Source organism: Gorilla gorilla, chromosome 20, assembly GCF_029281585.2.
Source record: "Gorilla gorilla gorilla isolate KB3781 chromosome 20, NHGRI_mGorGor1-v2.1_pri, whole genome shotgun sequence".
Lineage (NCBI taxonomy): Eukaryota > Metazoa > Chordata > Mammalia > Primates > Hominidae > Gorilla > Gorilla gorilla.
In genome coordinates this window covers 55,049,645-55,061,072 of record NC_073244.2, presented here as the reverse complement: position 1 = coordinate 55,061,072, position 11,428 = coordinate 55,049,645, and the positions used below count along the sequence as shown (strand labels likewise).

The 11,428-nt window shown below is 51.9% G+C and overlaps 1 protein-coding gene across 3 annotated transcripts; it reads right to left on the bottom strand.

Moving 5' to 3' along the window:
* Nucleotides 1-7,209: 7,209 nt before the first annotated feature.
* ZNF575 (zinc finger protein 575) lies at nt 7,210-10,331 on the bottom strand. Of its 3 annotated transcripts, none has more exons than XM_063701410.1 (4): nt 9,777-10,331; nt 9,386-9,503; nt 8,799-8,963; nt 7,210-8,271 (listed from the first exon to the last, which is right to left on the bottom strand). In XM_063701410.1, the coding sequence occupies exons 3-4, from the start codon at nt 8,875-8,877 to the stop codon at nt 7,613-7,615; spliced, it is 738 nt and encodes a 245-aa protein (XP_063557480.1). In that variant the 5' UTR covers nt 8,878-8,963; nt 9,386-9,503; nt 9,777-10,331; the 3' UTR covers nt 7,210-7,612. The 3 variants fall into 3 exon arrangements, with proteins under 3 accessions (XP_063557480.1, XP_030860404.2, XP_030860405.2); XM_031004544.3 differs by having other exon boundaries at nt 9,396-9,503; XM_031004545.3 differs by having other exon boundaries at nt 8,799-8,894; nt 9,396-9,503.
* Between the last annotated feature and the right edge of the window lie 1,097 nt (nt 10,332-11,428).

Here is an 11,428-nt window from a genome sequence, read left to right as displayed (position 1 = left end):
GCAGCTGCCTATTCTCATCCAAGAGTCTCCCAAAACTCTAAGAGGCTCCCTGGGACCTGGGGAAGAATGCTGGGCACCTCCGTCAGAGATCTGGTAGAGAAGGAACTCTTTGTCTCTTCTGCTTGGCCCCTTATCCCTGTGTTGGCAAGAGGCAGGGAACTGGGAATCTGACCCTCAGCACTGCCCCTCAACTTTTTCTGGCCCTCTGAGCCACACCTGTATCTTGGCTGTCCCTTTGTGGCTGGAGGCCTGGGTACCCATGAGGCTTGTCTCTCTCCTGAAGCCTCAGCGTCCCCAGGCCAGGGATAGTGCCTTTCCTCCAGGGTTTTCAGAAGTAGCTGTATAATGAATGTCACCACCGTGGTTTTACATCACCTAATTTAGGAGGTAGAATGGGAGGAAGGGACATTTTAAGCAACCTACCCAAACCCTGCACCCCCTTCAAGGCTCCACCACATTTAAGTGGGAATTGAGGTGATTGTGAGGGAATCGGGGCAGAGGATGGGATGGTGCTCTAGGCAGAGGCCATAGCATGGGCCAGGAGGTGGGAAGCAGCCTAAGGCAGGCAGAAGAGCATTGCTGCCTTTGGCAAAGAGGCTTTGGGGGCAGATTTAGAAAGCCAGGCACAGTCCTTGCAGCTCTGCTGTCCAGTGTGATCACCACTGGGTACAGGTGGCTATTTAAATTAATTAAAATGAAATGAAATGAAATGTAAACTTCACTTCCATAGTCACACTGGCCATGCATTTCAATTGCTCAGTGGCTACTGTATTAGGCAGTACAGAGAACATTTGCATCACTCTAGAAAGGTCTTTTGGACAGGCCTGGCCTGAAGGTCTGCGAACTCCAGGCTGAGAAGCCTGGACTTTAATCTGAGGGTGGGAAGGTTGGGAGGGGGTTTGAACAGGATGGAGGCCAGGGTCAGAGGTAGGTTTGAGATCTGACCTTTGGGTAACCTTTTATTGGACATTCCAAGCCCTTTCCCAACTTTTGCCTCATCAACCAAGGGCTACCAGTCTCCTGTCTCTTTCTGGACCTTTGTTTTTGCATCTTTAAGATGAGGGTGGTTTATTATTATTATTATTAGAGACAGGGTCTTGCTCTGTTGCCCAGGCTGAAGTGCAGTGGTGCAATCATTGTTCACTCCAGCCTCGACCTCCTGGGCCCAAGCGATCCTCCTGCTTCAGCCTCCTGAGCAGCTGGGACTATAGGCATGTACCACCACACCTGATAAATTTTCTATTTTTTGTAGAGATGGGCTCTCACTATGTTGCCCAGGCTGGCCTCGAACTTCTGGCCTCAAGCAGTCTTCCCGCCTTGGCCTCCTAAAGTGCTGGGATTACAGGTGTTGAGCCACACTGCCCAGCTAAGGGTGGCTTTAGACTTCATGTTCACTCATTCATTTGCTCATTCACACTACCACCGATAACTCACCATGTTAGTTTTGTACTACTGCTATAACAAATTATCACAAACTCAGTGGCTTAAAATAATAGAAATTTATGATCTTACAGGTTTGGAGGTCTGAAGTCCAAAATGGGTATCCTTGGGCTAAAAATCAAGGTAGGCAGGGCTGCGTTCCTTCTGGAGGCTTGAGGGGAGAATCTGTTTTCTTGTCTTTTCCAGCTTCTAGAAGCCACCCACATTCCATTCACCTTCTATATTCCAGGCCTGCAATGGCCTGTTGAGTCCTTCTCACGTCCCATCACCCTGACCTTGACTCTTCTGTTCCATACTTCCACATGTAAAGATCTTTGTTATTGTAGGCCAGGCGCAGTGGCTCACGCCTGTAATCCCAGCACTTTGGGAGGCCGAGGGGGGTGGATCACCTGAGGTTGGGAGTTTGAGACCAGCCTGACCAACATGGAGAAACTCCATCTCTACTAAAAATACAAAATGAGCCGGACGTGGTGGCATATGCCTGTAATCCCAGCTACGCGGGAGGCTGAGGCAGGAGAATCGCTTGAACCCGGGAGGCGGAGGTTGCAGTGAGCTGAGATCATGCCATTGCACTTCAGCCTGGGCAACAAGAGATCTCTGTGATTACATTAAGCCTACCTAGATCATTTGGGATAATCTCCCTGTTTTTTTGTTTTTGAGACGGAGTCTTGCTCTATCACGCAGGCTGGACTGCAGTGGCGTGTTCTTGGCTCACTGCAACCTCTGCCTCCCAGGTTCAAGCAATTCTCTGCCTTAGCCTCCCGAGTACCTGGGATTCCAGGCGCCTGCCATCATGCCCAGCTAATTTTTGTATTTTTAGTAGAGACGGGGTTTTGCCATGTTGGCCAGGCAGGTCTGGAACTCCTGACTTCAGGTGACCCACCCGCCTCAGCCATTCAAAGTGCTGGATTACAGGCGTGAGCCACTGTGCCCAGCTGGGATGTGAACATCTTTGGGAGGCCATTACTCTGCCTACCACAGCCACCATGTCGGGGACACTGGGAAGACAGTATGAAAAAAACAGTAGTCCCCGATCTCATTGGCCTGACATTGTACAGGGGGAGAGAGATGGTGCACGTGCAATGCAACCTTGGACAGTGGGAAATGCTGTGAGAGCAAGGAAAATAGAGCATTGTGAGTGACAGAGCAATGGCAGGGTCCTGGTAGTTTATAGATAGGATGATTGGGGATGGCCTCTTGGAGGACTTACCCCTCTGCAGGGACCTGGGAGAAGTAAGGAGTATCTGAGAGAGCCCTTCCAGGTAGAGGAAAAGCAAGTGCAAAGGCCCTGAGGCAGGAGCGAGCATTATGTGTTCAAGGAACAGCTGGGTGGGTGTCAGGCTATCAAGAGACCTAGGATCCACCTAGACTCAGGTACTGCCCTGTGGTTTGGTTGCCGATAAATCTCATCTTTCCTGGCCTCATTTCCCCCTTCTGTAAAAGTAAGGTTGGATCAGATCAACGCCCTCTCAAATGAGTATGTGTCTTTGAAATTTTGCTGCTGGTGTGGTTGCTTTGGAGAAATTCTTCCGGACAGTTCTCTGCAAAAATGTGGATACAAGCAGCACTGCTGGGTTGGGAGGACAGAGTAGAACCCTTACCCCTCCCAAAACCTTCCCTGAAATGCCTTACTGAGTAGAGTGCAGTTCAGCAGCCTGCTCAGTCCTAGCCCTTAGGCTGGACACTTTCTTTTCTCCTACTTTTATTTTAAGTTCGGGGGTACATGTGCAGGATGTGCAGTTTTGTTTCATAGGTAAATACATGCCATGGTGGTTTGCTGCACAGATCATCCCATCACCTGAGTATTAACCCCAGCGTCCATTAGGTATACTTCCTGATGCTCTTCCTAGCCCCCCACCCCCACCCCCTGACAGGCCCCAGTGTATGTTGTTCCCCTGATGTGTTCTTTTTTTTTTTTTCTGAGGCAGAGTCTCACTCTGTCGCCCAGGCTGGAGTGCAGTGGCATGATCTTGGCTCACTGCAACCTCTGCCTCCTGGGTTCAAGGGATTCTTGTGCCTCAGCCTCCTGAGTAGCTGGGATTACAGGCGTTTGCCACCACGCCCAGCTAATTTTTGTATTTTTAGTAGAGGGGGGTTTTGCCACGTTGGCCAGGCTGGTTTTGAACTGACCTCAGGTGATATGCCCACCTCCACCTCCCAAAGTGCTGGGATTACAGGCGTGAGGCACCATGCCCGGCCATGTCCATGTGTTCTCATCATGCAGCTCCAACTTATAAGTAAGAACATGCAGTGTTTGATTTTCTGTTCCTGCGTTAGTTTGCTGAGGATAATGGCTTCCAGCTCCATCCATGTCCCTGCAAAAGATGTGATCTCATTCCATTTTATGGCTGCATAGTATTCCGTGGTGTATATGTACCACATTTTCTTTATCCAATCTATGGACACTTTCTACTCTCTCACTCCTTCCACCACAACTTTCAGATCTCAGTTCAGACATTACATCCTCAACAAGGCCTTTCCTAACCTCCACTGTATAATAGGATATGCCAGGTACACACTCTTAAAATACTATATCTCATCCATCCTAGTCATAACTTTACATTCGTTTATGGTCACATTTACCCATCTTTTCATCTATGATTTACATTCTTTTGTCTCTTAAGGATACTGTCTCTACTTCTGGAGTTACTAAGATAATTCTTCTTATTTCCATGTAAATATTTTTTAGTTCTTCTCTTCAGATTTAGATCTTAAACTCCCAGAAACTTGTTTTTGCATATGGTGTGAGGTAGGGGTCTGCAGTAATTTCCCATTGTTGCTGTAACAAATTGCCATAAGCTTAGTGGTTTTAAACTACACAAGTTAATTTTATTATAGTTCTGGAGGTCAGTAGTCCAAAATCAGCCTTATTGGGCTAAAATCAAGTGTCAGCAGGGCTGCAATCCTTCTGGAGGCTCTAAGGAGGAATTTATTTCCTTGCCCTTTGTAGGCAAAATTCCTTGACTTGGGGCCTTTCATCACTCGAATGTTTGCTTTCATGATCACCTCTCTCTCTCTTCTGCATCCTTTCCCATATAAGGACCTTTGTGATTATATTGGGCCTATCTGAATAATCAGGATAACTTACCCATCTCAATCACATCTGCAATGTCCCTTTTGCTACATGCAAGCTAACATACAGGTTCTGGGGATTCAAATGTGGATATCTTTGGGGGATCATTCTTCTACATACCAGGGGATTCAATTAATTTTTCCCCATGTCTCTTAGCCTTATTTATGATTAGTCTGTCCATCCTCCACTCTTCCATGTCAAGGCTCAACAGACTATAGCCCATAGGCAAAATCCAGCCTACCTAGTGTTTTGGTAAATGTTTATTGGAACATAGCCATGCTCATTCATTTATGTATTGTAATGTGTGTGGCTGCTTTCCTGCTACAGTGGCAGAGTGGAATAGTTGTGGAAGACACTGTATGGCCTGCAAAACTTAAACATATAACAGATGCAGCTGGGCTTGGCGGCTCACGCCTGGAATCCCAGGACATTGGGAGGCCAAGACAGGAAGGTCACTTGAGGCTAGGAGATTGAGACCAACCTGGGCAACATAGTGAGACCCCATCTCTACAAAAAAATTTACAAAAAAAATTTAGCTGGGGGCTGGGCGCAGTGACTCACGTCTGTAATTCCAGCACTTTGGGAGGCCAAAGCAGGTGGACCACTTGAGGTCAGGAGTTTGAGACCAGCCTGGTCAACATGGTGAAACCCCATCTCTACTAAAAATACAAAAATTAGCTGGGCATGGTGGCGCACACCTGAAATCCCAGCTACTCAGGAGGCTGAGGTAGGAGAAACTTGAGCCCGGGAGACAGAGGTTGCAGTGAGCAGCGATCATGCCACTGCATTCCAGCCTGGACAACAAAGCAAGACTCCATCTCAAAAATAAATAAGCCGGGTGTGGTGGTGCTTGCCTGTAGTCCCAGCTACTTGGGAGGCTGAGGTAGGAGGATCGCTTGCATCCAGGAGTTCAGGGCAATGAGCTGCGATTGTGCCACTGCACTCCAGCCTGGACAACAGAGCAAGACCCTGCCTCAAAAACAAAACAAAACAAAACAAAACCCAATGCCCTTTGACTTACAATGATGCTACATCCGGATGAACCCATCATGAAGTTGGAGAATCCTGAAATCAAACCATTGTTAAGTCAGGGGACATCTGTACTCTTTGGCCCTTTATAGAAAAAGGTTGCCACTCCCAGGTCTACAGGTCCAGTTTGTCATATGTCAGCATAAGCACAGGTCTGTTTCTGAGCTCTCAATTGTCTTCCACTGGCCTGTTTTCAAGCCACCACCACTAATTTCATTACTGCACAGCTTTGTAATAATTCTTGTATCTGGGTTGAGGGGGTGGGGAGCCAAGGCTCTCCTACTTGTTCTTCTAAATGGACTTGGGGCCGGGCATGGTGGCTCATGCCTGTAATCCTAGCACTTTGGGAGGCCAAAGTGGGAGTCCAGAAGTTCAGACTAGCCTGGGCAACATAGACCCTGTCTCTACATACATACACACATGGATGAATGAATGACTTGGCTGCTGCTACTTTTTTTTTTTTTTTTTTTTTGAGGCAGGCTCTCTGTCGCCCGGGCTGGAGTGCAGTGGTGCAACCTTGGCTCACTGCAACCTCCGCCTCCCGCGTCCAAGCGATTCTCATACCTCAGCCTCCCAAGTAGCTGGGATTACAGGTGCATGCCACCACGTCCAGCTAGTTTTTGTATTTTTAGTAGAGATGGAGTTTCGCCATGCTGACCAGGCTGGTTTTGAACTCCTGACCTCAAGTTATCCGCCTGCCTCAGCCTCCCAAAGTGCTGGGATTACAGGCCTGAGCCACTCTGCCTGGTCTGCTGCTGCTTTTTAAAATTAGTGTTCACTTTCCTCACTAGACAAGGTCTCTCTTCAATGCTGTGTCCCCAACACCCCATGCAGGGACCAGCACACAGGAGGTGCTTAATATTTGTGGAATGAAGAACATTCCAATGTTAGCTTGTTCATCCTTATTTATAATGGGAGAAACAGGCTCCATAAGGGGAACTGACTTTGCCTGAGGTGTTGCTTGCCCCTTACAAATGCCTTATAACCCACCCATTTTACAACAAAGGCATCTGAATCCAGAGGAGTGACAAAGCTTGTCCAAGGCCTGGCAACTTGTAAGAAGTGGGTCAGGGATGGGTCTGAATCTTGGGCTTTTTTTGTTTTTCTTTTTGAGATGGGGTCTCGCTCTGTCACCCAGACTGGAAGGCAGTGGCATGATCACAGCTCATGGCAGCCTTGACCTGCCAGCTCAAGTGATCCACCTTCCTCAGTCTCCCAAGTAGCTGGGACTACAGGTACATGCCACCACAGCCAGCTTTTTTTTTTTTTTGGTAGAGATGGTGTCTCGCTATGTTGCCCAGACTGCTCTTGAACTGGCCTCAAGCTAACCAAAGTGCTGAGATTATAGACGTGAACCACCACACCCAGCCTGAAGCTTGGGCTTTTGAATGTCTTTAAATGGTCAGTGGTATATACCCTTTGTTCTTGCTCTTATCACCTAGTGTATCGGAGATTTTTCCACATCAGTACATATAGTGCTTCCTTTTTTCCTATGGCTACTTATTCCATTCCATGGCTGTAATTCAATAGTTGGTCCCCTGTTCTTGGGCACTTGAGTTGCTTCCAATCTTTGGCCACAACAGTCGCACTGCAGTGAACACCCTTAACACTATGCTTTTTTTTTCACATGCATGAGTTTATAGAATAAATTCCTACAAGTGGAAGAGTTGAGAGAAGCATGTATGTATTTTCAATTTCTTAGATACCGTCATATGGCCAAAGTGGAGACACCAGTTTAAACTTTTAACAACAAGAGAGCCTGTTTGCCCACAATCCTCATCAACCCACGATAGTAGCAGACTTTTTACCTTTGCCATGTAAGTGTGTGGGGAGAAGCAGAGCCAGCGCTGTCAAACCACAGCTCCACGTCCATGGTTTGAGATCTCCCCAAAGCAGGGGAGCAAAGAGTTCCTCGGGCTTCTGATCTCGAGCCCAGTATAAATGGCCAATCCCTTGCCCTGCCCTCTGCCAGCTATCTGGAAGAGGCGAGCTCATACAGTCGGTCTTAGAAATTCCACCTCTTACTGGCTAGGGCTGGCGGCAGAAGGGGACAGTGAGCCAAGGGAGGGCTCAGTCTCTCTCCCCCTTGTGCTCCACCTGGTGGTGGCTGCGTTGATGAAGGAGCAGTAAGCGTCTCTGGCCAAAGGCCTGGCCGCAGCTGGAGCATCGGTGCCGGGCAGTCGCCTGGCTGCCGGGCGCGGTTGGGGGGTCGTGACATAGGCGATGGGCGGCCAGCTTGGAGGGAAATGAGAAAGCCTTGGGGCAATGCGGGCAAGGATAGGGGCGGGCGTCGGTGGCGTGGTGCGTGTGGCGGTGGGCCGCCAGCTTGGAAGGGTAGCAGAAGGACTTGGGGCAGTCGGGGCACGGGTAGGGGCGGGTGGGTGCGTGGGTCCAGAGGTGAGCCGCCAGCTTGGAGCGGTGGCCAAAGGACTTCGGGCAGTGTGGGCACGGGTGCGGGCGGGCGCCGCTGTGCGTGAGGCGGTGGGCTGCCAGCTTGGAGGGGTAGGAGAAGGCCTTGGGGCAGTCTGGGCATGGGTGGGGTCGGGCGCCTCCGTGTGCTAAGCGGTGCGTGGCCAGCTTGGACGGGTACGAGAAGGCCTTGTCACAGTCGGGGCAGCGGTGCAGGCGCTGGGGCGGGGGCCGCCGGCGAGGCCGGGGAGGCGAGCCCGCGGACGCGATGGGCCCTGGAGCTGACTGGCTGGGCTTCTGCGGTGGGCCCTGGTGGGGAGCTGGGGGACAGGAGGGCTGGTGGGCTCCAGGAAGCAGCCAACGCCCTGGGCCTAGGCCAGGCTCCGCCACGACTTTGATATTCGTGGGGCTCCTCCAAGTGTACGTGGGCACCTCAAGCATCACATTGAGACTCCCCAAATTGCACGTTTCTGCTCCCCCCTCCCCCCAGGCGTCATTCTGAGGGACTCCAAAGGGTTACTTTCCTGGATCCCCAAAGCTACTAAGGCTTCCTCAAAGCTACCAAGGTATCCGTTTCTAGTATCTTCCCAGTGATCACCCCGACATCCCGCATGTCATCCCTGCCCCGTCCCTTCTGTAAGACTCATTTCCTGAGCCTTAGCAAATGGTCACTGAGGCTCTCTCTGAGCCAAATGGAAGGATTTCCCAGAATGTGGCAGTTTTGGGGATCCCAAATAGTCATCACCCTAGGGCCCTCAAATTTTCACCCTGAGATTCCCCCAGAATGTGATTATTTTGGCCCCCATTCCTGGAGAATGCTCCCTACTCACAGGCGGGGCACTCTCACCTTCTTTGGTCACTGGTTCCTTGCCAGTGGGACTAGGATCGGTGGCCCCGGCCGCGGACTCCGCGCCTCGCTCCAGCATCTTGCTGGCACAGGAACCTAGGGGCAGGGCGCGGGGCGGGGGTGACGCCGGTGATGACCAGGCTGATGGGGATAGGGTTGGAGGGCCTAAAATGAGGGATCACACTGTTTAGGAGCAAGGTCTGTAAGTATGGGATGCTAAGGCGAGGGCAGGCTTAGCGGGGAGGCGGAGCCTAAGAGCACAGTGAGCGGGGCTATGCAAATTCAAGCCAGAGGCAGTCCCTTCGCTATCTAAACCCAGGGTTGGAGTCTTTGAGCAGAGTGGGCGGGGTCTCCACAACTAACTCAGCGGCCGTCTTAAGCGCGGAGCCGGCGGGGCCTAGCGCAGAGTGGGCGGGACCTTCCCCACCAGACCCTGCAGTCCTGGAATGGGCGGAGCTGTACAAAAAAAGTCTTGTTCTGAAACTAGACCCAGGGGGCGGGGGCCTTCGAGCGGAGTGGGCAGGTCTTTCATCACCGTCCCAGGGGAGGGGCCTATGGGCACAGTGGGCGGGGCTTCACGTAAAGACCTAGCTTTACCCGGCTTTTGACTTAGTCTCAGTTCATTGACGCCGCGTCAACTGCGTCCTTCTTGCCGTTAAATTTCATCCCTGGCTTGGATGGGGCCGTGGAGGATAGAGGGGGGACCTGGAGGAAGATACGGAAGGAACCTGGCATGCGTCGCGGTCCAGAGACCCCTAATGGACTTTTCCCTCAGAGTCCCAAGCGTAAAGGATTCAATGCACCCCTCGGAATCAGACATTCAGGCAACGATGCACCCTCCCGAGGCTCTGGCACCAATGCACAGTCCCTCCAGAATCTCCAGAATCTAGGCGTCCGGACCACAACCGATCTCCCTCGGGGTGATTCTGGCATTCAGCCTGCAAGCCAATATCCGCGCCCGAACCCCTGCCCCCTCACCTGCAGGACGGCCCCTCCCCGTGGGCGGGGCTTCCGGCTCCTCCCGCCACGGCCACGGCCGCAGCCGCTGTCGCTGCTGCTGCACTGCCCTCGGACCAGCGGAGCTGCCCCGCCCGGCGCGCGTCCGGCGTCGGGGGAGGGCAGGGAAGGGAGCGCGCGCGAGCTGCTCGGCCCAACCTCATTTCCATCCCCTCCTCCCACGCTGGACCAAAGGGGGCGTCAGAAAGCATGCGCAGTGCGGGCTGGCAGAGGCTGCAGAGAGGGGGAAGAAGGAATGGAAGGAGGGGCTGGGTGCGCCAGCCAGGCAGGCAAGTTCGTGAGCAAGCGCGAAGCTACCGTATCGACAGAAAGTGCACCGCCGGTGGCGGGGCCTACGGTGGCTGACTGGAGTCAAGCACGTACAAGACTAACATGGACAAACTGCGCTTGGAAATCAGTGCATGCACCCGCCTTTTTAATGTCCCTCTTCTTTTCGAGAATTCCGCTGGGTTCCACCTCCAGAGGCAGTTTCAAGAAGTCGCTGCTAATTCTACCCTTCAAGGCGTTTGCAAAAAGTCTGGCCAGTTCTTCGAGAGAGGGCGGGGGCGGGACTCCGGGCACATAGAGAGCCAGTGCCCAATAAAAGGCACATTATTTGCACAGCGCCTTGGCACACCTCGCTATTGGGTGATTCAAGATTCTCAGCCACGCCCCCATCTACCTTCCCCCTCGGAAGCCTGGGTGGTCCCGAGGTGCCCTGGCCCACGCTTTTGGTGCCAGGCCTGGGGTGGCATGCAGCTTGGCATTCTTCCCGAGCAGTGGCGGTGCACCTTCCTGCCTGGTGCAGAAAGGACCAGGAAATGCCCATAAAAGTTCTCTGCATGGGTGGGTCTCAGTCCGATAACCCGCAAGGTCTGGCGATCCCTGGGAGTTTGGCGGGGTTATTTGGACTCTGGAGCCAGATTGCCTGGGTAACTGGTTTGGAATACGGCTGTGCCACTTTCTAGCCGTGCGACCCTTTCTAGCTCTCTTTCTAGGCCTGTTTCCTCATCTATAAAATGGAGCGTTTTTAGGATTAAATATGATAATCAATGGAAAGTGTTTAGAATAGAAAGTGCCTAGGCCGGGCTCCCTGTCTCATGCCTGTAATCCCAGCACTCTGGGAGGCAGAGGAGGGCGAATCACTTGAGCCCAGAATTTCCAAACCGGACTGGGGCTAGGCACGGTGGCTAACGCCTGTAATCCCAGCACTTTGGGAGGCGGAGGTGGACGGATCACCTGAGGTCAGGAGTTCGAGACCAGCCTGGCCAACATGGTGAAAACCCGTCTCTACTAAAAATACAAAAATTAGTCAGGCATGGTGGCACACGCTTGTAATCTCAGCTACTCCGGAGGCTGAGGTGGGAGGATGGCTTGAACCTGGGAGGCAGAGGTTGCAGTGAGCCAAGATCAAGCCACTGCACTCCAGCCTGGGCAACAGAGTGAGACTCCGTCTCAAAAAAACAAAAAAACCAAAAACCCAAACAAACAAAAATCCCAGCCTAGGCAACATAGTGAGACACCTCCCCATCTTAAAAACAACAACAACAACAACAAAAAAGTCTGGCTTAATGGCAGCCTGTAGTCCCAGCTATTTCACGGGGGTAGGGAGTGGGGACTCACCCAGGAGTTCA